Source organism: Alligator mississippiensis, chromosome 4 (assembly GCF_030867095.1).
Source record: "Alligator mississippiensis isolate rAllMis1 chromosome 4, rAllMis1, whole genome shotgun sequence".
Lineage (NCBI taxonomy): Eukaryota > Metazoa > Chordata > Crocodylia > Alligatoridae > Alligator > Alligator mississippiensis.
This window is the reverse complement of record NC_081827.1, coordinates 115,390,439-115,418,099: the sequence shown is the minus strand read 5'-3', so window position 1 is coordinate 115,418,099 and position 27,661 is coordinate 115,390,439. Positions and strand designations below refer to the sequence as shown.

The 27,661-nt window shown below is 47.4% G+C and overlaps 1 protein-coding gene across 6 annotated transcripts in view; it reads right to left on the bottom strand.

Moving 5' to 3' along the window:
- The window catches only part of IQSEC3 (IQ motif and Sec7 domain ArfGEF 3), a 150,629-nt gene that overhangs the window by 65,700 nt on the left and 57,268 nt on the right, over positions 1–27,661 (bottom strand). For all 6 annotated transcript variants that reach the window (XM_019489661.2, XM_059726496.1, XM_059726495.1 and 3 more), the window contains one exon: positions 26,688–26,768. In XM_019489661.2, the coding sequence (XP_019345206.2) occupies positions 26,688–26,768 (81 nt within the window). Of the gene's footprint in view, positions 1–26,687; positions 26,769–27,661 lie in introns of those variants that run through there.

The window sequence follows — 27,661 nt, the reverse complement described above, 5'->3', positions numbered from 1 at the left end:
TTCATGCCATGCCAAAAGAATATTAGCTTTTCTAGATATTCTCCACCAACACTGCCAAAAATAGGAGCCAAATTCTGAGGTTATCTATAGCTTCATAACTCCATGCAAATCAAAGGAGCCTGATTCTCTTCCTACACAAGTTTTACACCAGTGGAATTACTCTTGGTTTACAGCAAGGTAATGGAGAGCATGACTTGTGCCTATGTGTGTGAGCTGCTTCATAACAAACTATGGCGCATACCTGAAAAATATAACACTAGTAAGAATAACTTTATATAGGGCCTATTATCCCACAGGACCCCTGCTTGTCAAAGTCAGAGTACCCAGCTCTAAGTCTCATGTTCAGATTGGCACCTACACAGGGTTCTGTGGGCTGTGCTATTCTTGCTGCCCAATCCATTCCACCATCACACAACTGCTCTCTAGGAGCTATGCTGCTGTTAGGATTTATTTGGTAAGTCTCTAGTCCTTGTGGTAGCAAGGACTACCTTACAAATATGACCTGTGCTGAGTGTCCAGATGCTGCACTAATTGCCCTGGCTTCTTGGATGCATCACTGAAGTTAATTTAGGATTGTTGGAAAATAGGGCTAGAAGGGACCTCATGAGGTCATCTTGTCCAGCCCCTTGCTGAAGGCAGGATCATTCCAAATTAAACCATCCCAGTCAAGTGTCTAACTATTCTTAAAAATGTCCAAGGATGGAGATTCCACAGTCTCTTTACGTTACCTGTCCCAATGCCTGACCACCCTCACAGTCAGAAAGTTCTTCCTAATCTCCAACCTAAATTTCCTTTGCTGCAGTTTGAGGCCATTGCTTGTAGTCCTATCCCCTACAACCACAAAAAATAGTCTATCTCCATCCTCTGTACACTTACACTTCAGATATTTGAGGAGAGTTATTTAATCCCTGCTTCCTCCATGAAGCAGGGATTAAATAACTTCCTTCCTTCTTCAGACTAAATAGTTCTTTCAGCCTTTTTTTCATAGGAGAGAGCAGCCACCCTTCTGCACCGCTAGCACAAACAAGCTGTTTTTAAGAAGTTGTGAGCCTGAATCTCTGCTGCCCTGCACCTGTAGCAGGGATTTACATCAGTTCAAAGTAGTTATATAATCCCATACCAGGTCAGAAAGGTAATGGCATGCATTAGTGGAAGTGACATGCAAGGCATGTCAAGGAGAACCAGTCTTCATGCAGTGTTTATGCAAGGATCTGGGTTCCAGCATACCCAGGTGTAAAGCGTGTTGAACCCCAGGGAGACCATTTCCCAAATTCAGCTCCAATTCCTAGAGCATTTAGGTTTGGGTTTACCTCTTGTAAAAAGATGAACAGCTATCCAACTGACTGAAATGTAGTGCCAAATGCAGTGAAGATATCAATGACAAGCTAAATAGTATGTTTGGGTGTGATATTGTCCTAAAATCCAGTGACCTAGCTCTGTAGTTTGCCTCAGTGTTGCGTTAGGTATATTTATTAGGGCTGCGCGAGACAGCAGTATTCTGTTTTGACTTCTATTTCAACATTACAATGGGACAGTGTTTCATTTCGAGTTTCGTTTCGTTTCCATTTTGTTTTGTTGAAACTGTTTCACTGTTTCAATGCTGTTTCGATGTTTTGCCCATAAGCTATACTGGGGAATCACAAAACTGCCTATAACTTTGTCATTTCTTGCCTGATTTGAATGCAACTTGCAGAGATGGTAGCCCCTTCTGAGGCCATGAAGCCTGCCAAGTTTCAAGGAGATAGGTGCAGGGGTTTCTGGGAAACTGCACCTCAGGCTGCTGACAGGCAACACTCGTGACATGGGTGACACTGTGTGTGTGTTAAGGTGTGCCCTCACTGGCTCTGGGGCCTCTACAAGACACGGTAGTGTGCCCCAATGAGGTCTCCTCCGCCCCTACAGCCTCAGTTCAGTCCACCACTTTAAATGACAACAGGTAATAACTTAGTAAGCAGCACAGTAGCACCTGCAGCATCTCAGGCAGCCAAACTGTCACAGACTAGAGTCTTTCTTTTCCTTTCTGCAGGAGCTTCTTCTCCAGCAGCTGCCAGAGGACTCTCCCTGCCAGCCCCAGCCCTGGGGCATAGATGTGCCCAGGGCCCTGCATCCGTCTGGTCAGGTGCTCGGGATGTTGGTCTAAGGACATGGCACTGGCAGACAAGGTCCTTTCCTTTGGCTCAATCTAATCTGGTATGTTTGAGTAGACCAACTGAATAGTTAGTTACAGAAATATATCTCAGCAAGCTTTCAGGTTGAAAAACCCTTTGTCAGGCTGAGGAAGCACCTGCAGTTGGTGTTTGTCTGTGCTGTTCCTGGATGGAAGGAATAGTAAAGAAGACAGAGGCTGGCATGCAATGCAGGCAAGAAAGCCAGTCAGTGAAAATGGAAATGGAGGCAGCAGGGGGTGAGGGGCAGGCTGTGTGGGGTGGGGGTGGGGAGGTAAAAGTGGAGAGGTACTTGGGGAGTCAGATGTCTGGCAGGTTGTAATGTGTCATAAATCCAATGTCTATATTGAGTCTGTGAGTTTCTGTACCTAGGAGGCTGATGAAGTGAAGTTCATAGGCCCGGCTGTGAAAAGTGGTTTGTAAATTCAAACAAGCACCGAACCTTGTTAACCTAACCATCACCAGAAGCCAACTTCCTACAGCTGAAAACACAATACTAGACAACAATCTCCAGTATTCCCACAAACTGCGCATCAGAATCTATCAAAGACAAGAATACCCAACTACCTGTGGGGGCACATTTCTCACAAAAAAAACACTCTGTCTCCAGTCTCTCAGGCCCAATCCTGAAAGGGAATTTGCAGACCACTTTTCACAGCCAGGCCTATGAACTTCACTTCATCAGCCTCCTAGGTAGTAGGTACATAAACTCATGGACTCAATATACGCAGTGGAATTCTGACACACTGCAACCTGCTGGACATCTGACTCCCCAGGTACCTCTCCACTTTTACCTGTGCTGCTATATCCCTCTTTACCGCCCCAACCCCAGCCTCTCCCTCACCCCCTGATGCCTCCATTTCCATTTTCACTGACTGGCTTTCTTGCTTGCACTGCATGCCAGCCTCTGGCTTCTTTACTATTCCTTCCATCCAGGAACAGCACACACACACAGCAACTACAGGTGCTTCCTCAGCCTGATGAAGGGTTTTTCAACTCAAAACCTGGTATCCCAGGCAGCTAAGCTGAGCTTACCTGGAGCCTCACAACTCCACTGCAATCAGCAATCTTCAGGCCTGTCAAAGACATGACAGGTCTGGGCTTTCCCCAGCCAGAACTCTGTGCGTGCATGTGGTTGCTGAAGGTTATGGTGCCTCCTACCCGTCTTTCACCAGGGAGATCCTCAGTCCTGGCATTTCCTGGGGCTGCCGTACCACCAGCAGTCCCACCAGGCCTCCCCGACCCTGACAGAGTGCAATTTTAGTGGCCATGCCCAGGACCTGGGGACTTCTCCTTCCCCATAGCCCCAGCCCATACCTCCAAGTTTGTCCTGGCACAGAAGCTCCACAGGGACATGTACTTCCTCTGCTGGCTGGTCATGCAGTGAGTACCCCCTCCAGCTCTGGAAGTGGGGCATTGAATGGCTTTTAAAAAAGGAAATTGGTGTGGATGGAGTGAGGAGGGTAGCATTCATTCCATCTGTACTTGGAGCTTGGGGAACCCCAGCAGCAGGAGGTTCACCTTCAGGAACACCAGCTGCTCCACCAAACCAGGATCCAAGCAGGTGCGGTGGGGTGTCACTACATCCCCAGCAATGCTGAACACCCTCTCACTCGGAACACTGGTCAGTGGACAGGGCAGGTGTTCACAGGCAACCATGGCCAGATCCGGCCACATCTAGTTGTGGCTTGTCCAGTAGGCCAAGGGGTCGCACAGTGGCTCCACATCCCCGGCAAGATAGGCAGCCACTAAGGCCTGAGTGCTACCTGCCTGATGGTGGGGGCTGGTGCCTCTGGACCCTACCATGGAAGCCATGCCCTTGGCCCACACCGGCAGCACTTGTGGTGGAGGAGACTGGCTGATGGATGGCATACTAGCATGGGACAGTGGATGCCCCTCTTCCACATCCCCCTGCCTCTGCCGCTCTGCCTCCCTGACTCTCTTCACCAGCACCTCTATCCAGTGATTCAGGCTTTGGCTGCTGCATATGCTACCCTTCACCCTCAGGTCACACATGGCAGCCAGCATGTGGACTGTACTAGACCACAAGGGAACAAGCCATTTCCTGATGCCCTCCTTCATCCGCCTCACCAGTGCTTGGACGTCTGGTGACAGTAGCTTGCCCCAGCCAGGAATACTGATTCCCCAGAAGCTCTCCATTTGGCTCTGAAGTTCCCTCACTATGGGGATCACCTGGCTAAGGAGGGCATTGTGAGTGCTAAGGGTCTTGGTGGCCTCAAGGAAGGACTTGAGGACCACCAAGATCTGGGAGATAGTATCCCACTTAGCTCTAAGGGGGCCAGTGATCCCAATCTCCCCAAGCCATGGATGGCCTTCTGTTGCTCCACTAGCCTCTCGAGCATCAGGTATGTAGAGTTCCAACGAGTCTCCACATCCTGCATTATGTTGTGCTGAGGGATGTTCAGCTCTGGTTGTTTGTCCCACAGTATCTTGCCCTCCTTGATCCTCAGGTGGAAGTAGACTGTCACCTTTCTGCATTTGGAAACAAGCATGCTGGTGGTGCTGGCGCCATCACTGGCAGCCCTGTCCCCCTCCAAGACATCCCTGACAATGAGATAGAACTTGTGTGCCACACAGCGGATGCCAACAAAGTTGGCATCATAGACCACCTTGACCATATTGGCCCCACTGTCGGTGACCATGAACCCACGGGTGAGCTCGCCTTGCCCAACAAGCCACCCCTGCACCAAGAAGTTCATATCCCCATGATCTCTGTTGCCATGTGGCATTCATCCATCACCTCGGCTTGCAGAAGAGCCCACCAATGGCCTGACTGGTCACACCAGTGCCCTGTGAGGGAGAGGTAGGCGTGATCTCCGCTCCAGCTGCTCCAGATGTCTGAGGTGAAGTGCAAGGCCACCTGTGGACCTGTCTTGAGCAGCTTCTCCCTCAAGTACTCCCTGCATGCCTCATACAGGGAAGGCACCACCATCCTGCTGAAGGTGGTGCATATGGACATTTGGTAGGATGGGGCCACGAGCACCATGAGCCACCTGAACCCTGGCCACTCAACTAAGGAGACGGGCTGACCATCTAGAGTAAGCATCTCCCCAGTGCTCTGGGTGATATCATTCGCCTTTGCAATGTGCCCTGCTTTCTATCCGCCTTTCCCCCACTATTCCAGGGTGGCCTGCCTCTGATTTGGGGGGATGGGGGTTTTGCAGCAAGAGGGGGACTTCCCCTTAGGCACACTCCTGCTAGTACCAGGCTGAGGAGGAGCAAGGGCAAGGGGGTGGTGCCTGTGGAGATGCATCAGCATCCCCGTGGTGCTCATGTGTTTTGTTCCCTTGCCCCAGCAGGTTTTGGTTTGGCAGTGCAGGCAGATAGCATATGTGGGATCATCTGCCAGCTCAAAATGATCCCAGACCACACTACCCGCTCACTTCTGGGGTGCGGGTGCATGTGTGGATGCTGCACTTTCCCCCTTCTCACCAACAGGAGGAGCGGACTCAGCTGAGCCGCTTCCCTCCACAACCTCTACCTCAGTCTCCTCTGAAGTGCCTTCTCGGGAAGGAGATCTGGCTCTAGGGGAAACTTGAGGGGTGTGGAGAACAAACCCAGCTGATTCCCCCTTCTTCCCCAGAATTTCCCTTGCTATGGCACTCAGATCCAGCTCCAGCTCTTCCTCTGGCACTGGAAGGCTCAGCATGGGAAGTGAAATGGGATGGAATAGACTGTCATGCTGGTGCTGGTGCTGCTGCTTGTTGTCATGGTGGTGATGGGGTGTTATGGCTGGTGCTCTTGGGGGGGTGCAGTCTCAGGCACAGACAGTAGCACTGGCACTACTCCTCTCTCCTTCCTGTTTGTGGAATCCACATCCCTGCTAGTTGTAGGAAAAAGGCTGAGTCTCAGTTTGGGGGGGGGACTTACACCTCTCCCTCTACCCCCTCTTCTGCCCCTCCCTGAATGCTTGCCAGCTGCCTTTCTACCACATTTCATGGTGTATTTTATAGTGTCTTGCTTTTATACAAATATATAAATGCATCTGCTTTCCTATATAAATTCTCTAAGGTGTGTAGTCTATGTTGCAAGGTATAAATGTATAGAAATAAAATATAAATGTATCTCCCTTCCTATATAAATTAAATTCTATAGTATAATATCCAATATAATTGTAAAATTGAAAAGAATAAATCAATGAATATAATAATAGCATCTAGAAGAAAGCAAAAGGTATTCTGGAATCCCTCTTGCTAGGCCAGGCTAGCAAGTAGAAAATCATTCAAATCAATGCTAGTAGTAGCTTTCGTTGTCTAATGCTCCTGAGCTGCTGGAAGATAGCTCAGTAACTGTCAGAGCCCAAGGCAGAAAGCAGGCCAGTTTAAACAATGCTGCCTTTTATGCTGTTTTTCCATCCCTCCCCCAGAGCATTGGAATTGGAAGGGACCTCAGGGAAGGATCACAGTGACTGGCCAGCTACACAATCAATATGAAAGCAGTCCTTCCCCCCTCTTCCTCCTCCCTCTCCTTACTTTCTGTTTCCCTGCAGGCAAGCCCAGCTTGAGCTTTGAAACTCAAAATGTTTCGACCGACCTCATTTCATTTTGAGGCTGTTTTGAAGCCCTTTGTTTCATTTCAATTTCACTGTTTCAAGCTCGAAATGAGCCGAAACAGTGTCAAAACAAAACAGCCGGTGAAATTTCACACAGCTTTTATGAACATAGTGTGACTTGCGGTCAATAGGAACTGCACTCATTTATATATTTAGTCCAATGTGGGTTGCATTTGCTAATGCCAAAGCTGAATTTCATTCAGGTAGTGCGGGGATGATAGAGGCATCAATCAAAGTGACAGATTTGTTATTGTTACCTTCCCCTATTGCAACTTTCCCTGCTTTATTTCACTTCTGTCCCCCTGGCAAGTCAGTCACATGCTGTTTCTCATACCCACTGACTGTTTAACAATCACAGCACATTATATGTTATCGCTCACATCTATTTTCTATTTCATGGTCATGAAACTTACACCACTCTACATCTTTACTGAGTTTGGCCCACATTTTTCCTTGCACTGTTGAACTGGGGCTGCGTTTGGTAGAGCCTGGTCCACATTCTTTAAAACTATTCTTCGAACAGAACTCTTGAGGAGCATGGTTCTGGTCTCACTCCCACTTCATCATGGTCTAACTTCCTTCCTTCTTACAGAACTTTGCACCAGTTCCCCTCTTTCCAACTTTGCACTTAGAGAGAGCTGGTGTAAAAATGGGTTGAGAGGATGGGAGGAGATTTATGTGCCACCAGTTCAAACCTTGTCCAACCCAGAATTTGTAGAACTAAGCCCCAGTGAAGGCAAGCAAAGACATGGGGTACATCTTCTAAGAGGCAGGGTAAAAGCCATCAATGCAGATGACCTTCAACCAGTGTAAGCTGCCTGCTTGCCTGCCTGGGAGTTTTGTATTATCCATCACCACTGTAGCATATATACACTAGGGGTTTAGACCAATGTTGCTATACTGTTTAGTGGGTACATCTACATAAGATGCTTTATTGAGCATTAGACTAATCTAATGCGCAGTAAAGCATCACTGTTTACATATGCACAGCAATTACTGCCCAGTATATTAGTCTGTGCCATTTTCTAGTACCTGTAGATACAGGTACTAGAAAAACAGCACATTAACTAGTGTGCTGTACTTCATGTTTAAATGCTGACTGGGAGCAAATTGCTGCCTCCCAGCTGTGTGGGGATGGGGACAGGTCCCAGTCTCCATGTGGCTAGGAGGCAGCTGCCCGCCTAGCTGGGACAGCTCCTCTCCCCCCTGGGGCCAGCCCAATCTCCCCCCCAGCCAGGACAGAGCTGCCTGTTGAGCTGAAATAACTCCCTCCTTGTGTCCCCCCACCCCTCTGGAGCTTGGGACTTAGCCACTGTGCCCCCTGCCAGCCTGAGGCTGGCACTCAGGGGAGCCTGGAGTTCCCCCTGGCTGCTGCAGGGGGGTGGAATAGGGCAGGAGCACAGTTTGCTTAATTTGCTCCCAGTGGGGGCACACGTGTAGACATGCACTGATGAGTGCTTTAATGAGCCTGAATTTTCTGCGCAGAAAAGTTAAGTGCATGAATTGTACGTGTAGACACACCCAGTGACATCACAGTGTACATTGGCGATGTGTAGGGGGTGCACGCAGATGCATGTGCACCCCCTGAGATTGGCTGCAACCGTCACTGCCAGTGGTGCCTGCAGGTGGTCGCCGCTTGCCTCCCCACCCCGCTTGCCACCAACGGCAGTGTCTGCAGGCAGTCGCCAGTTGCCGCCGCTACATGCCCACCGCTGCCACTGCCACAGCTGCCTGTGGGCAGTCGCCGTGTCCCCCCAGCCTCAGGAGGCACACAACATTCATGACAGTGTAGACCAGGATTTAGAATCTATGAGCTTATCTTCAAATTTGCTCCAGTACCAATATCCTGTACACAGTGCACTTCTGCCTCCATTTTGTGGGTTTCATCTACTCCTTATACAGAATACAAGTATCCCTTAAAAAAAAATTGAATCACGCACGAAAAAATGACAGAACAACTCACATTTGATTTTTAAACACAATCAGCGCTTGCAAAATGTCCTGCTGCAGAATGGGTGCTCATTCCTACTTTCAAAGGAGTTGTGAGCATAGGTCATGCAGGTTAGCCCAAGGGAGTATCTTATGTGAGGTAAGGAACTTGCCGCATATGTTACACAAGAATTTTCATTGAGGTTATCAAGTCAGTTGCACGATACTTCTGGAATACACCTAGAGAATCTCTCCTTCCCCTCTTATTCTTCTTTCCTTCTTCCCAACAACAGTTCCCAGTTCACCAGCCCCAGGAGCATGGGGCTTAGTTTGTAGAAGTGCAGCCTCTTTTGCAGCTGCCCACTGTGTCTATGCAGTGGATGCCACAGGGTCTGCATTTCCATCCTGTCTGCGCAGCTTAGAACCAGGAGGAGATTCTGTAGCTTGTCACTGCAGAGAAGATTATGTGTGGCTACATCTTGCATGGCACCTGCATATACCAATGGGGTGTGAAAAGCACCAAGTGGACATTGAAGAGGAGGGAGTCTCATTCTCTGCAGGGTTTAATTACTTTTACTTTAACCTCAGACCCCTCTTGCCTCTGCAATGTTTAGTAAACATGACCTTTTAGAGGAGGAAAAAACAGATGGCATCCTGCATTAGTGTAACTGCCTGCTCAGTGCCCCAAGAAAGAGAAACTTGGCTTCTTAGCAGCAGTCTTTCTGCCACTTTGACTCAGATCTCTTGGCTCTTTGTCCCCAAGGCAGGTTTGAACATCACTGAATTTGCTGACAAAAGCCTGCCGGTGCAACCAAGCAGAAGAACTCATCCCATCTTAGCAGTAAAATTCTATCAAGGCCAGGAGGCAGGAGGGTCTGCATGGAGAGGGAAACATGTAAATTCCCCCAAATTTTACCTCCCCACAAGCTGAGACAGGGAGACAACTCAGGCTGTATGGAGCTGGAGATGATACAGCACACAGGAAGTTGTGTGAGCCTGTTGGATTAGGCATTAGTATCATCTATGCCTCTCAGTAGCTATGGTGTTCCTCTTAGGAAACAACTGAAAATTAATATTAAAAGTTATTAAGAAGGAACCTACCTCAGATGATATGTCTCAAGTTTTGGAGATAATACTGCAGAAAGACTTGGTTTCTGGCCTCATATATTTCTGCTTCCATAATCAAAACAGCACAGCAGCATGCTGTAATATTGACAGCAGCCCATGGTGACTGACCATCTTTTGTGTGAACCTCAGGAGAAAGAAATTCAGTCACCTTCAACAGGAGCAGCAACATGATCTCAATTTACTGTCTCCAACGAATGTATCCCAGTCAACATCAACCAGCCTTAGAAATGGAGTTCAGATACATATTCAAACTTACCCAAAGTTCAGATCCAGGGTTTAAGTTGAGCTCATTGTCAAAAGAGACTAAGACTGAAACTTCTGAGCTATAGAGCTGTCTCACCATCAATTCCTCTATCATATCATCATTACTAGTCTAGATAATGCGAGCAATGCCTTGTTCTCCATAACAGCCAAAGCATGTCATGACAAGGCCACCACCTTTGCCTTCTTCATGCTCTTATTCCTTCTAGGTCATTTCACTTCACTGGGACTTTAGTCTTTTTATTCTGCCTCTTCATTATAATGGTGGAAGACATGGCTGAATGTCCTAAGCTTGTTTGTCATGTCTAGACTTTCTGGGCCTACAGGTATTAATTCCATCTCAGCTTTTTATCCCTGTTAGGCAGATAAAATGAATTCCATTCTGCAGTTTGCTGGATATGTATCCTTTAAATAAGCTCATTAAAAGACAGGAATTGGGACTGACATCCAAGATCCAATGGCATTTCTACATGAGGAATCAGAGTCACAGCTGATGCAAATTATTTTGGCTCCAATGTACTCCACTGCAGTCATGTTGATATTCACCAAGTGAGAATCTGACCCTAGCAGTACAGCTATGATTTTCAAATAATCTCATAATATAGTCATAGTGCTATTGGGTTGTGTCCACGAGCAGCATTTCTGTCTTCATTATAGATCAACCACCCATCATATGCATCCATTATATAAGTGCATGATGGAAATTCCAGGCAGCTACCAACCCCACAAAAATATGGGAGGACCCCACAAAACCCCATTACAGAGGCATGGCTGGGGGGGGCGGGGGGCAGCCATCTGCACATCAAAACAATGGGATAGCAACCTGCTTTGAGGAAGGGGAAAATGTGTCAGCCAAGCCAAGGGTGATGCATGACTATTGCTATACTTACTAATACAGTTAGTGTCCTTGTGGTCTGCTGACATGATCGATGCCTACAGATAAACACACACTACCTGGGTGATACGCTCAGTTAAAGGTTATTTAGACTTCCATAATTTGTACAGGGGCAGGCCAACTCTGAACTCCTACTCTGGTGCTCAGACTTTCTGAAAGCCAGTGCCACTTTCATTAAAGTGCCTAATATAAATCTAAAAGCCTAATTTTAATTTCAACGTGTATGTTGAAAGCTTGTAGTCACAGAGAGGATGGGGGCCTAAGAGTGTAAGCTCAGCCCAGTCCCTAAATGAGACTTCCTCTTACTTTATGTAGCATGTTACTGGATTTTGCCCACCCTACCAAAGGAAGCAGCATCAAATATGTCACTCATGTACCTTCCAGCCAGCACAATGCAAACTAAATACATATGGTGTCTGGGACAGAGCCAAAGAGAGACAAGCATTTGAAAATGGAGAGAACACACATTCATATTTCAGTGATTTTACTGGAGCTGGGAATGATCCCCAGCTGGGCATGGGAAGAGCACTCGGCCAAATCCGAATGGTCACAAAGCCGCCTCATGTGTGTGGATGAGCTCTACCTGACCCAAGAAGTCTATGGACCACCAAGAGTTAAAGCGCTACTGGACCTGGTACTGGCTAAAGGGGATGATCTAGTCAGCAACCTAAAGATCGAAGGAAAGCTTGGAGACAGTGACCAAGAGCTGATCACTTTTACTATCCATCACAAAGCTGGCAAGTCAATCAGCAATGCAGAAGTCCTTGACTTCAGGAAAGCTGACTTTGATAAGCTCAAGAGGCTTGTTGTCAAGGCCCTAATGGACCATGACTCAACAGGGAGAGGAGTCCAAGAGGAGTGGTTGCTCCTTAAGGGAGCAATACTGGAAGCACAAGAGATGTCCATCCCATCTCGGAGGAAAGGTAGCAAAAGGGCACGGCAACCCCCTTGGCTCAGCAGGGAACTTGTGGATCTCCTACACCAAAAAAGAGAGGCTTATAAAGGATGGAAGATAGGAATCACCACAAAGGAGGATTACTCTGCACTGGTCCATACCTGTAGGGAGTGAACCAGGAAAGCCAAGGCTGCAGCCAAACTCCACCTGGCTACAAGTATCAAGGACAATAAAAGTCCTTTTTTAGATATGTGGGGAATTGGAAGAAAATCAAGGGTAACAATGGACCCCTGCTAAACCAAATGGGACAACTGACAACTGACACCCAGGAAAAAGCCAACTGCTTAATGGGTACTTTGCGACAGTTTTTCATTAACCCAAAGGGACCACTTTGTCTAGCATGACACGGGACTGCCTGGGTGAGGGTGAGTTTATACCCAGCATCGGTGTAGACCTTGTAAAGGAACACCTTGAGAGGCTGGACACCTTCAAGCCATCGGGTCCTGACAGATTGCACCCCAGAGTACTTAAGGAGCTGGCAGGAGTCACAGCCCAGCCACTGGCAAAGATTTTTGAAAACTCCTGGCATTCAGGTGAAGTACCTGAAGATTGGAAGAAGGCCAATGTGGTACCCATTTTCAAGAAAGGAAGGAAAGTAGATCTAGGGAACTACAGGCCAATCAGCTTGACCTCAATCCCTGGAAAGATTCTAGAAAAAATCATCAAAGAGTCCATTCTTGACAAGCTGGCTGATGGCAACATCCTGAGGGACAGCCAGCATGGGTTTTTGTAGATAGGTCTTACCTGACCAATTTCATCTCCTTCTATGACCAGGAGATATATCACCTGGATAAGAGAAGAGATTGACGTCATATATCTGAACTTTTAAAAAGTCTTTGATCTAGTGTCCCACAATCTCCTCTTGTAAAAATTGGCCAACTGTGGCCTTGGCTACATTACAGTCCGATGGCTGGGGAATTGGCTCTGAGGCCAGACTCAGAGAATGGTGGTCAACAGAAGTGAATCACCATGGCGCTCTGTGACCAGTGGTGTCCCTCAAGGCTCTGTCCTTGGACCTGTTCTCTTTAATGTCTTTATCAATGACATGGATACTGGTGTCAGAAGTGGACTGGCCAAGTTTGCTGATGACACCAAACTGGGGTACAGCATCCACACCCGAGGATAGGCTGGTGATCCAGGCTGACTTGGATAAGCTGAAAAAGTGGGCAGATACAAACCTGATAATATTTAATATTAACAAATGAAAGGTACTCCACTTCGGGGGAAAAATAACCCTGCAGCATGTTTATAGGCTCCGTAGTGCTACGCTCACTAGCACTAAGGCCAAAAGAGGCTTGGGGGTCATGATTGACCACAGAATGAACATAAGCCACCAATGCGATGTCACAGCTGGTAAAGCAAACCAAACTCTGGCTGGCATCCACAGATGCTTCTCAAGTAAATCTAAGGATGTCATCCTCCTGCTGTACTCATGCTTGGTGAAGCGGCAGCTGGAGTACTGCATCCAATTCTGGACTCTACAATTCAGGAAGGATGTGGAGAAGCTTGAGAGCATCCAGAGGAGAGCCACGTGCATTATCAGAGGACAGGAGAATAGGCCTTATGAAGAGAGGCTGAAAGCCATGGGACTCTTCAGCTTGGAAAAGTGCAGGCTCAGGTGTGAACTGGTGGCAGCCTATAAGTACATCAGGGGTGTGCTTCAGGATCTGGGGGAATGTCTGTTCAACAGAGCACCCCAAGGGATGACAAGGACCAACTGTCTCAAACACCTCCAAGACCATTTTAGGCTGGACATAAGGAAAAACTTCTTTACTGTCCGAGCCCCCACGGCCTGGAATAGGCTCCCTCCAGAGGTGGTGCAAGCACATACTTTGGACTCCTTTAAGAAACATTTGGATGCTTATCTTGCTTGGATCCTTTGACCCTAGCTGACTTCCTGCCCTTGCGGCAGGGGGCTGGACTTGATGATCTCCCAAGGTCCCTTCCAGCCCTAATGTCTATGAAATCTATTAAATCTATGTTCCTCTCATCACTTTGGTATGGTCACTGCCTTGAAGATCCTCCTCCTTCCTACAGCACCCATAATACCCTTCTCATTGCCACCTTTACCCCATTGTTACCGGTCCTTCATCCCATCGTCGTCTTAGTATGACAATCACCCCCTTAGCTAGACATTCTCAAAGGAGCCTAATGGAATTAGGTGTCCAAACCTCATTGAATTTCAGTTCCCATTCATGCAGTTGAAATTCTCTCTGACCCTGAGTTTCCCTTCCCTCAAAGGAAAGGGGGTGAGCTCCATCTTCACCTGCTGCTCTCACACAGAGATACCAAGATGCAGACAGTCCTGAGTGTCAACACTTTACCCCACCTCCACCCTCAGCTGTTTAAAGAGGCCAAAGAGAGAGCTGTGAGCTGTTGTGTGGTGCACTCATCTCTTAGGTTGTCAGAACTAAGCTCTTTATCTCTTCCTACAGGATCTGAAAGCCTGTCAGGGCCACCTGCAGTATAGAAAATGGAGTGGGGAGGGAGAAAGTTGTGGAGCACAGCAGCACTTTTTCCAAAGAGTGTACTGCTATTTTGGCACAGATCCTGCCTCACCAAGGGACCAGCAAAAGATGGACCAACTCTATCATGAATAGGAAGAAATCACCCAATTGCCACCTCTAAGCTTGCATTTCTCTATGGCAGAACCTGATGTGCAACAGAGTCTACATGGGAAAAGAAAATAAGGAAGGGTGAACATGGGTGAAGAGCCCATGCCCGGAGTTGTCTGTGACTGTGCATCAGTCTCTGGCTCTTAGAGAAATACACCCCCCCCCCTTCAAAACCACCCAGTGTCCCACAAGAATCTTGCAGAATCTGGAGTTCAAGGCTTACATCTGTTTTCCCCTGGATTCTGCCTACTGTCTGTTCCTGAAGAAAGGAATGGATAGAGAATGTCATTTCTGCCATTCCTTACCCTCACCTGAAAGTTAGTGTAACAGAGCACAAGTTGTGCTATGTTACTCACAGGGGTGTGGGCAAGCAGCAGAGCAGCCTGCAGGTGGCTGCACTCCCAATCAGGCACAACTGCCTGATTGGGAACAGGACCCAGCTATTTGTGATAAAAGCAGGCCCTGAGCTAGCAGTCTGCTGCAAACAGCTATGGAGAGAAGACTAGCTGGCTGGAGCTGCTGCTCATAACATCTTGGAGGTACAGGGCAGGAGCTATGGGGAAGGTGGAGGCTCCGGATCCTGGGGCATGACCTAAAACTACACCCTGCTGGAGTTAGATGGTGTGGTGGGACTGCTGATGGTGAGGCAGTCTCCAGGAAATGCCACACCTGTGCCTTCCCAGTGAAGGATGAGTATGGGGTGCCAGAAAGCCTCAGCCCCCACTGCCTTGCAGGTTACCCCATGGAGGGGAAAGGCTAGGGGAGCACACCCCAAAGACCAAGCAAGGGCCCAGGTTACTGTGGAGCCTGAGACAAGGTCCTGGTCAGATGAAGGGGACAGAGACAGCTGGCCTGAGGCACACTAAGGGAGCTGGGTGTGAGGCTTCAGGGGGGTGGGATTGAGGCCCAGTGTTGGGCAAGGGGATTGAGGCCCAGTGTCAGGCAGGGGATTGCGGCCCAGGGTTGGCAAGGGATGAGGCCCCAGTGTAGGGATGTGAGGGGACCAAGAGGGTTCCAAGTTGGGCAGGGAGCCCGAGGAAAAGGGAGGGGCTGGGAGCACCAAATGGGAGTAAGATTGAGAGTCCAGTGTGAGGACACGAGAATTGAGAGTCCCGGGATGAGGGCACAAAGATTGTGAACTCCAGTGCGAGTGCACAGGAGCGAGAGTCCTGATGTGAGGCAGCGGAGTGAGGGTTCTGGTGTGAGGGCACAGGAATGAGAACCCTAGTATGGGGGCACTGGATCATAAGCTGGGTGTTAGGCCATGGATTCCATGTACAAGAATTGGGACACGGTCTAAGGGATGGTTTGGAGCTGTCTATATATGTCCTTGGTATCAGGGCAAGTAAATGGGCAGCCTCCCAACTGGTTAACATCATCCAATTAGTATCATCAAAGGCATAGCAGGAGAGGTAGGTGAGCAGTTAGTCCTGAGACAAGTGGGTGGGCCAATGATTCAACCAGCTCTGGGACACCTGCTTGTTACAGTTGGGCAAGGGTGCCTGAAAAATTGCTGCAACTGTTGTTGGGAAGAAGAAGCAGTGAGCTGCCTGTTCAGGGGTTCATGCCAAGTGTCCAGTCCCATGGAACCCCTGTTAGAGGGCCAACCTGCTGATCATGTCCTTGAAGCAGACCTGCTACTTCTGTTGCTGCCTCCTGGGTAACCTGATTGATAGCATCAGAAGAATTTTCTAAAGTCACACCATTTCCCTGCTAGAAGCTTCCAAAAGCTGCTGGTGCCTGGTGGGAAATGATGTTAAAAACTGCCTTTATAGAAACAGTTCTATCTAAATCTTATGTTTCCATATTTGCCCTGAATCTCCACACTCTCTCTCTCTTCTCTCTTCTACCTTTGGCCTGAATCTGTGAGCAACAGAAAGCCTGTTGTGCCCACAGAGTCAACAAAAGCAACAGGTGCTTGGTCCCTATACAGTTCAAGCCTTTTATTATTAAAGGCAGCAGTGCTGAAGGTGGGTCTCTCTTCTGTAGTTCACCTGTCCTTGCTGCCATCCCCATGTTTTGGCATCCTCCTTCAACTCCTATGATTGTAGCGTATGGGCTAAAGCAAAGTCTTTACCTGTAACAAGCCCAGTTCTGAGAACTCCTGAGCTGGTTCCTGATATGATGAGCCTTCTCTATTTCTACCTCTACTAAATCTCCGTCAAGCCATTTATACCCCTACTTCTGTCTCTATTAAGAAAATTCAAAAGCCAAGATACAAACACCCCCAAATTTGGGGAAGAGTTCAACTTTGGGTCCAGACATTACAGTTGGTCCAGACATTACAGTACATCTTTTTACTGAGCTAAAACAAGTTCCCAGTTATCAGTGAGCCTGGGGAATTTGTAGATCTACGGCTGAACTTTGCAGGTTCGACCCTGCCTGTTTGTGGTATCCCCACAGCAACCAATTGCAGTATCTCAAGCAGAAGATTATTAGGTCTACAGGGAAGGAAGAATAAGAAATAGATGAGATGTTAAGAAACAAAAATCCTTGCTTCATGCTGGTGACCTCAATAAGAAAAATAAATGAGAAAGGAGCACAAACAATATGTGCTAGCAAAGCAGAATTGTTGCTGGAACTTCAGAATTGTTGCTGGAATATGCTCACAGAAGAAATTTGCAGAAAGCAATAGGTAGATGTGCAAGTAAGAAATAAAACTCTTATTCATGATCCTATACTCCAGGCTCCTTGTTTCACTCACCAAGAAGTGGGAGGTCATTAATATCAGGACATGACACAGTAGATGTGCATACAAGTGGCAAAATAATGAAATTCTGTTGTGCGAATGTAGCACACAAAAAAGAAAGCAATTATATGGTATATGACTGATCACAGGGATCATAAAGGAAAGGGACCTAGGAAGGTCATCTAGTTCAGTCCCCTGCTCAAGACAGGATCATCCCGACTAAACCATCTCAACCAAGTGTCTGTCTAACCTGCTTTTGAAACTATCCAGGGATGGAGATTCCATAACCTGTCTGGGTAGCCTGTTCCACTGCTTGACCACCCTCATAGTAAGCATGTTCTCCTTAATTTCCAAACTAAATGTCCTCTGTTGAAATTTGAGGACATTGCTCCTAGTCTCGTCCTCTATGGCCAAAGAGAATAATCTCTCTCCATCCTTTATAATCCATCTTCAGGTATTTGAAGACTGTTATCAAATCCTCCGGAGGCTTCTCTTTTCCAATCTAAATTATCTTAATCCCAGTTCTTTCACCCTGTCCTCTTAGGTAATGTTTTCCACACCTCTAGCCATTTTTCATAAATTTCATAGTTTTCATAGACATTGGAGTTGGAAGGGACCTTGGAAGATCATCGAGTCCAGCCCCCTGCCCCAGGGGCAGGAAGTGAACTAGGGTCAAAGGATCACAAGGGGTCAAAGGATTTTTGGATTTTTGTTGTTCTCTACTGGATTATTTCTAACCTGTCCACATCTTTCTTGAAGTGCAGGGCCCAAAACTGTACACCCATGTAAGCCCTCACTAGTGCTGAACAGAGCAAAAGAATCATTTTCCTTGACTGGCGAGTGACACTCCTGTTAATGCAGTCCAGTATGCTGTTAGGATTTTTGCAACAAGATCAGTATACTCATTTCCTAGAGGATAACAAAAGTTCATATGGCATGTCCTTCAGTTCTTGAGTGGTTATCAAATCTCAGTCCTAGGCTACAGTTGTTGTTGTTCTCCATATGAGAATGAGAGAGTGGTATCCCCCCAGGGATAGATAAAAAACATAACCATCCTTCCTCCCTGGCATTGCCTATTGTATATATGTTCTTCAGAGGAGCCTGGAGTAGCGGATCCTTGCTTTAGTGAATGATTCAATTCCCAATTACAGTAAAATTCCTGTTATCCGGCATAAGTGGGTAATGGGGGGTGCCAGTAAGCTAAACGTGCCGTTACCTGAGGCACAGGGTTTCTGGCCAGACACGGAGCAGGGGGGAGGAGGGGGGAAGGGGGTGGCGGAGGCCATGCACAGAGTGGCAGCAGCGCAGGGTGGTGGGTGGCAGCCACCACCACTACCACATGCAAGCTTTCCTCCCCCACACTCCCTCCTCCCCCTGCGCAGCAGGAGGCAAAGCAGTGCTGTGCCATGTGCGTCCCACTGCTTTCAGCAGCATAGTGGGAGGCAAAGTGGCATGGTGTGGCACCATATGCATCCCGCCGCTTTTGACATGGCACCGAAATTCTGGTTAATATGGTATTCTAGTTGGTGAAGTACCGGATAACAGAGATTTTACTGTACTTCAATAGCTCCAGCTTTAGAAAGCACCAGAACAATAACTGCTGCTACAGTTTTATGGATTTCCAGAAGGATGATACCAAGTGACTGAGCAGAATATCAGATGGTCCAGAGACAAAATCAGAGGTGTGTTTTACAAGCAAACTAAAACAGACATGTGAGAGGAGCCCTGGGATTTAACAGTGTGATGTCATGGAAGGCATGTGCCACTGAGACCTCTCAACAGCAAGCATTCACCATTGTCTTGTGCTAATGCTTTTCAGAGTTACAGACAACTGTTTTCGAGTGACTTTGTTCCACATCAGGTTGTAGAGAAATTGTAAATAGACAAGATTAACAGGTGGATCAACTGAAGACACATGAAGAGGCTGAGACAAACCACCCTCCACATTAGAGAGGATTTTCTAGTGTGTATTCAAGCATAAAATGGCTTCCTCCATCTTCAGGAATTTGAGAGCGCCGGTTCCAAAATCTGTGACCACAGACAACCATGAATAAAGGACCATTTCCAACTAGGAGACAAACTTCCATCTATGTATTTTAGGTACTTAATAATTCAGAAACATAGCAAGGAGGCATTTCAATTTCACCCTAGCTGCAGGAGAAGTTGAGCTGGAGTTGAGACTAAAGTCTGGGGAGAATAAATTGCACCTTTCCTCATCGGTAATCAGTGCCGAGGTTCTAGGTGAAAGCCGGTTTGTAGCGGTGACTGATCGGGCAGGCAATATAGGAATGGGTATACAGCTGTTTGAAGTCTAATCTGTACTGAGTTAAAGTTTAATTGGTTTGTAATCATGAAGTAAACACTTGCTTGTTCCATTGATCATGTTTCAACCATGATCTAAGCAGCATTTTATACACAGGAAAGTTCAGTCTCATAAAGAACTAGTACATGCAAATCCTATAGATTTAGCTTCCTTACCCTTCCCACAGATAGCTCCCATGCAAGCCTCTTCCTCATTCTTCTGGTAGAGTTCAATTTAATCCAAGCCCTTCCACCTTCCCCCAAGGAAAATTCATTGCTTCTCTCCATCCCCATGCCACCCTGGCTTTATTTCCTCTCCTCCCTCAGCCTCTACACACCTGCAGACAGGGGGAAATCCCCCTCTGCTCCCATAAACCCAGATGGATCTTCAGCACCATCTAGGCTTCCACCCTCACCCCATCACACAGCTGTAGCTGGGATCCCATCTACTCTTCTGAAGGACTAAATTGGTCATGTCTTCAGCCTAATCCTGGCATCCATTGCTACAGAAATTCTGCCTCAACCTCTTCATGTGTTTTGTAGAACTTTTCTCATTACTGACACAGAGCTGATTTTTCTTTTGATTTGCTATTCTACTCTGCAGGGGAGCCAGAGACAGCCTCCAAAAAACCCATGAATGGCAACTGGATGAACGCACCATTCCCTCCAATTGTCATTCCATCATTTCCTCTCATTACTCTAATAGAAACAAACCTTTCTCATCTCAGTCGCATTACCTCACACAAAGGCAAATGACATGTAATCCTGTTAGAGATGGCTTGCTGCTGGACATGTTTTAAGGTCCTTGTTCTGGGATGCCACACTCCACTGTATGAGACTGGAAGAAGTGGGAATGCAATTACTAGACTATTCAAATCCCCAGAATGAAGCCCTGCCATTAACAGCAGAAGCCAGCAAGAAGAGAGTGGTTCTTTTGTGAAATTATAGGTTTTGGCCAAATCAGTCTCTAATCAGCACCTAAGCAAAGCAGCAAGGCAGGCTGCTAGTGACACCCCTAGGAATTTCCCATCCTAGGTTGCCTGGCCCTGGGTATCACTGGTGCAAACCAGTCTAACAGCAAGGCAGGCTGCTACTGCCATCAACAGAAACCATTCTTATTCTTAGAATAGTGATATTACCTAGGAGCCTGAGTGAGAAACCAGGATCCCTGCCCTAAGACTCTGACACCCTGAATGTCAGTCTAACTCTTCACTCTGTCACATGGATCTGGGTACCTTTCACGGGCAGATCCAGGATTCTGTAACGTGGGGGTGTGGAAGTAGTGACTGGCGCTGCAGGGGTGGCTGTAACTTTGCCATCAACTTCCTCAGCACCAGGGTGGGCAGACTATGCCATGGGGGCAGCAGCCAGGAACACTTCTTTAAATCCACAAATCAGTTAAGAAACCCACCCCCTGCACTCCTGGCACTCCCTCCCTTCCCCTCCATTCTCAGAGGCAACTCCCCTCCCATCCCCCCACACAGCCTGCCACTGCCACTGTCCCCAGCTGACCCAGGAGTGGGAGAGAGCTCCAGAGCTGCTCTTGCCATGCTCCAGGTAGGCTGCATAGGAGGCCAGGCTCATCCAGGGGCAGCAGCAGTGGTCAGTGGGCAAGTTCCCATTGCTGCTACTGCTGCTGCTTCTGCCCCCAACTAAGCCTGGCTTCCTGCATAGCCTGGCTGGAATGGGGCAGGAGCAGCTCTGGAGGGGAGGGGAGGGGATGGGCTGCTGAGCATGGAGGGGAAGGGAAGGAGGAATTCTTACCTGCTTTGGGGACTTAAAAGCATCCCCAGCTGCTGCTCCCATGGTATGGTCCTAAATAGCAGTGCTACCCCCTGCCTCTGGATCCTGCCTCTGCTATCTGTAACACCATCACAGAGTGTGGTCCTGCCCTGAGCAGGGGTTGAACTAAATGACCTCCAGAAATCACTTCCAGACCTACTTGTTTATGATTCTGTGAAGCTGGCTGCTGGTCCTGCTTCCACAAGCCTGATTTTATACTACGGACCTGAATAACACTGGCATAGCCTTAAAGTATAGGTCTGTTTGCTTATGACAGCTCTTTGCTTCTCAAGACTGTCCTGGTGATTCCTGACAGGGCCCCAAGTCAAAAAGCAAGGCAAATAGATGCAACCAGGAGCAAAAGAAGTTCTAGGAAGGCATCAGTTGTACTTGTGGCAGACAGTGAGCCTGAACTAGAGCACAATGAGCGGGAACAATTGTAAGTACTTTGTTTTAGTTGATTTCTGGGGAACAGTCAAAGACTCATTGCTCCCCACCCATCTGCATTCAAAGATTTTTCAGAAGGGTCACAAAACAAAGAGTCTTGGTGTTATGGACCAGAGCTCAGGGAAACCACACAGACAGCAGACAGCAAACACCACCGCAGACCAGAAGCAGAGGCAGCTGCTGTCCAGGCCCCTCTAAACTGCTAAGTGCCCCACTGCTCTGTCTGGTGTCATCCGCCTACCCTCCTCCACATCTCACAGTCCTGCTACCCCAGCCATCTGCCCTATCACTCTGCTGATATTCCTGCCACCCAGTCCCTGCTCTTATTGCTTTGAGCTACCTACCTATTTCTTTGTCTCAGGTGCTTCATATTCCCTTCACTTTTGCTGCTAAATTACCTTTCCACTGTCCCCACCCCCAGTCCCATTGTCTGGATTTCTCCTCCTACTACCCCATGAGAGGAGGACGGTTCTTCACAGTTCCCACATGCTAGTAATGTCCTGGGAATAGTAATCTTCCTACTCTTGCCAGTCCCAGCATGTGTCAGGTTGGACCCAGCCTAGTTTCCCTGTAGATGAGGAGTCAGCAGTCGACCGCTGCTGGAGTCTCTGAGTCCCTTGAAGAGATGAGAGTCACTTCCCTGTTTATGCTCTTTATTAGTCCCTATTCTCTTTAATCGGCTTAGACTGATGAGCTGAGGCGGCAGCAGGGATCAACCGGGCTGTTTAATTAAAGGATTGCAGCTCAGCCCTGCAGTTTGGGGGTTTGTGTAAATGAGCTGCGAGTACATTATTTAATCTGCTTGCACAGAGAGGAGTCGAGGCATTAATGAAGCAAACTCTAATTAAAACTAGACGTCTGACGGTTATTAGCAGCATCCGTTCTGACAGAATTTATCTCATTTAAGGAAATGCCTGACTGGGGAAGGGAAAAAAAACAGGGAAAAATCCCCCAAACTGGTGTATCTGATTCACTGGAGCACTAAGATTGACTGGACCTTGCTTCAGCACAGCTCAAGCGCATCGCTGCAGGAGACCCAGTCAGACCTGACTGGCTCAACAGGAGTCACGATTAGCTTATTCTAGAGATCTGATTGGCTCATTGGGAATGCTGATTGCCTATTCAGGCTGCCTGCCTGACTCATTTAAGTCCTGATTGGTCTACTCTGTATTCTTCATCACTTCACTGGAGAGCCCTTTGAGTTTATCCTAGTGATGTGACAAGCTCACTGGGGATATGATGAGCTTATTCTAGAGAGCTGATTGACCCCATCTGGAACAGCATAACGCCATTAAGGCTGCAAACTGTCGTCCACTTGAAGGCTTTCTGTGCTATCTTTCTCACTGTCCTGTTACCACCTCTTGCCCCCCTCATTGTACTTGGGTTAGCTCTCCAGGCAGAAAAGGAGGTCCAGGACAGACTGAAGTACCTGAAGAGTGCCAAGAGGGTGTCTCAGGCAAGTGCCAAGCTTACCCACTGAGTTGGATAGACCACATACTCTGACCCTTTCACCCTGACTATGTGCAGGGAGCACTATGCAGCACACAAGCACCAAGACATGGCAGACACTTAAGGACTTCTCTCATTTAGAAGAGAACACAGATGTGCTTCTGATGGTGTACTTCTGGTCCCCACACAGGTAGAAAAGTACAAACTATCCTTATCTTCCCCACACACAATTCCTTCACAGAAGGAGGGAGGATTGCTGCACAGCGTTGCTTTTTGTTGAGGAGAAAGGGTCCCTATCACACCCTACCACCTATTTTACCCTCTGTTTGCTTCCTTTCCACCCCTCCAAGTCCTGGACCATGTTAATCCATTTTGCTTCCAGGCAAGGAGTTTTGAATTCTGCTCTACGTGTCTACCAAAGTAGGCCATGATATTACAGCACAGACATATAGTGCTTTTGCATTCCCATGTGCTGTGTAAGTATCAGCAGTACTTTCAGTCTGAAGACAGGTGAGAGAGACAGGTAAGACATTAAGCTCAAGACCCAAACTTGAATTGTCCATAAGCAGCATCCCTCCCCAAGCCTGACTGGCTTCTGTAGCTCTGCCTTAATGCTGTCACAACAGACATGGGAACCCTCCAGCACTTTTCTGCTTCTCCAGAGGCCTGCCTTTTCTCAGTGTGATGGCCAAGCTGAGGACACTATGGTAGGCACACAGTGCTGTATCACCAGGGCTGAAAGCAAAACTGTCCCTGAGATGAGACAGGGGAGGCAGACTGTGAAAAGCTGTTGCACACAGACTCAGTGACATGAAATAGATGGGCAGACATCTATATAAAAGGGCTTTGCCATAAACGCAAAGGCAATATGCTTTAGAAAAGACCAGATTCAGATCCAGCTTCCATGTGTTTCCAAATAATAGTATATTTGCAAAAAAAAAAAATTAGAAAATCAGTGCCTTGTCCTTTTCCATCTATATCCTTGACCCTGAGCCAGGAGTTTTGGGTTTCCCCAGCATTACTGCAGAAAGCCTGCCACAGATTTCTTAATCTTGAGCTGAGGTGTTTGTGATTTTTTGTCGCCACAGTAGGGTGTTAGTACACTAAAGGGAAGGCCTATGAGGTTAAGGAGACAGCAAGTTACTATGGAATTTAAGACAGGAGGCAAGGTAAAGGTGTGCTTTATACACCAACTAAATCAGACATGCATAAGATTTTGTAAGTGACAGCTCACTTCATCAGATACATGGAGTTTAAGCCCTAGTGGGGGTGACTAAGCTTTGTAGGTCAAGCAAATGCAAAGTGCTAGAAGTAAGCAAGGGAAAGCTGCAAACAAATTGGAAAGGAGGTGGAATGGAAGAAGGACAGAAAAGTAGCAGGGTTCAAAGACCAAGGTTGCAGACATTGAGAACCATAGAGGGAGGGAGGCTCAAGCAAACCCAGAAACACATCCCACAGTTTTATCTTTTCAGGGAAGGTGTCAACTGTCCTTATCAAAGCAACCTCCATAGGCTTCCATCTCCATTCCAAATAGATGGAGAACTGGATCCAGATTCCTCTTAAGGTTTAAATAATTTCACCCAACCTGGGGCCTAAGCACTGAAGATCAAGACAGCCCAGAGGATTAACCCCTCTTCCGCACTTTGGGTATGCAGTACTGCCATATAGAAACACCTGAGTTTGCTCTGGACAAGGTACCTCAGAAACAGCAGAACTAGTGGGACACTCTGCCTGGGCTAATTTTCCATCAGGGCTAATTTCTCCTTAGGCTAAACCATTTCTGACACCCAAACCAGCTAATTCAGTGCAGGAGGGATTCTACTCATTCTGCCCATCCCTTAGCGCAGCTGTACCCCCTGCCACTGAGTACACATGCCCATTTGTTCTCTTCAGAACTGTCTGGGTCTCCAACCATTCACTACAGGGGGATTAGCAGCCAGAACCCCTTCCAATGACCAGGGCAAGCCAAGAGAGATAATATATTGCAGACCTTCCCACACTGTAACTGATCTTCCCCATCCCACCTGAATCCTTCCCCAGGAACACTAGCTTATGAAGTCAGTAGCAAAGGTCAAAGGTAAGAGTCTGTCTGAGCAATGGGAAAATCTCTAATAACAAATCCTATAGCTGCCAAAAGGAGGAGAATGAAGAAGTGAGAGGAGAAAGTGCATGGGTGCATGAGAGAGAGAAGGATGGGAAAGTGTATGACAGGGAGGTAGTTATGGGAAAACTGGGAGGGAAAATGGAGAGAAGAGAGACTGAATGGTCTCACTAGGGCATCTTTTTGTCTCGCTTATGGACTCCCATCAGCGTGGTCTCTACGGGCTACATACATGTGAGGAAGAAGATGGACTGGAAAATCCAGAGCTTCAGACTTGGCTGAGATGGGCATACAGCACTCGGGGTCGGCTGGTTTGGTCAGGAGAATGTGAACCACCAACATGTTGAGAATCACACTGTCCAGTGGTAAATGAGGCACACAGCATTCACCAGGCCCTCACTGGGCCTTTCTTAGCACCCTTCTTGTTGTGCTTAGGATTTGGTGGTACTAGTGACAGTGCTGTGGCATGGGAGAGATGCACTGACCCATGCACCGGGACAGGATCCACCTGTACTTTTCTGGTTGGAAATAAATCTCATGTGTTGGTTTTGATTTTCCACCTTTTTCTTGGATCCTGAGCTTTGGCTCTGCTGCTCTTTGTCAGTTGGGGAAGGTTATGCCAGTTTCTGCTATATGGCCAATGTGGACCTTCCCTGGCTGATCTATATGCAGACTGATACTATTATGGTCAGCAGTCATTGGCAGATCAGGCCATTTTACTTGGGAATCTACACTGCAGTAGCTTAAACCATGTTGAAACAAGCCTTGGCCTCTGTTAGAAACTAACAGAATTCCTTTGTTGGCATATCCATGATGCCAACATCAGCCCTAAGCTCTGGTGGATGGTGAATGTCCACATGTATACACGTATAGGGGAGGAGACCAGAGACAGCAGGGCAGGAGACCAGAGACTAGGGATGCTAGCGAGGGAGGGAGGGAGGGGTATGGTATGGTCTCTGTGTGTGTGAGAAAGCTGAAGGGCAATGGGTGTGTATATTTGTATGGAGGGTGTGAACGGGTGGCAGCAATGTAGGGAAGATGTATCAGGTGAAGGGGCAGAGGCATGTGAGTGCATAGGCTGATAGTGTGCATTTGCATGAGTGGAGAGCTGAGGAGATATGTAAGTAATTACAATCTAAGAAAGAGAGATGGGTGTTGGGGGGGTGTGAAAGTGCATGTATGTCTATTTAGATGAGTAGATGAGAGAGTGTGTGGGAGAGTGCTTTGGAGAGGTGGTGAAGATCAGAGTATGTGTGTGTAGAAGAGAAGTGTCAGGAGCATGTTTACAGGGGAGTAAGCAGGAGTGAATGACAGCAGAGTGTAAAGCGGACGGATGAGGTTGTAAGAAAAGAGGAGAAAGTGGAAAGGAGAAGGCCCTGGTGACAGGGATCTCCCACCTTGGTGAAGAATCCGAAGATGAGGGCTTCTGCTCTGCATCAGCTGCTGGGCAACAGAACTGGTGTAAAACAGTTTCATTCCTGTAAGAGAAGACAAAGAATTACAGGTGAGTCACTGGCTTGCTCAGGGGATAATGTTCTTTCTGACTGTTCCTGAACATTGTGGCTCTTTGGTAATGCTGGCCCTTGGAGAGCTGAAAGAAAAACCATATTATAGTACAAATAAAGCAAGGAAACAACTAAGGCCAGATCCAATAAGGAAAACAACCTGAAAAAGTCAAGGGAAGTATTTAAAGCTGAAGGGAAAAAAAAGCAGGTCAATAATTTTAAAAGTGGCCCCTGATGTTGTCTGTCTTGCTTTTTGGGACTGTACCTGGAGACACTTGTTGGGGCCTGATTTTCAGACATGTTGAGACAGAAGAGAAAGTACAGGAGAGAAAAAATAAATGGAAAGGGGAAATAAATCCAGAGAGCTAGAGTAAGCTAGGCCCTCAGTTGTGAATAAACTATCCTAGCAGAAAGACAATGCATCTACATCAATTTATATTAGGTGAGAATCTGGGCCAAAATGTTAACTGCAGGAGCTAACAGTGTTTTTTACTGTTTTAGCTGAACAACAGAAACAAAACTCTTTGACTGGGAAGCTGGTCTCTGGGGCTGTCAGGTCCTGCCATACCATTCTTTCCTGGGATATCAGTTCCTCCTCCTCTTCTTGCTAAAAGGTTGATAGATGTGGCCCAAAGGTGGCTCAATTACTGAGACAGCAGTAGGCCTGGTTCCCACTACCCCTCCCTTGACCTTCCCAGCTACCTTTATGTAACAACCCCCTTCAGTGCTGTTGCTTCCTTTATTTACTTTCAATGTTTTATCTCAAAATGCTTTCAGAAACAATGGCTGTTTAAAAGCAACAAGATACATGGGAATGAGAGAGATGGGAGAAGAGAGAGTTAGCTTTATCTCAATAACCTCTACCC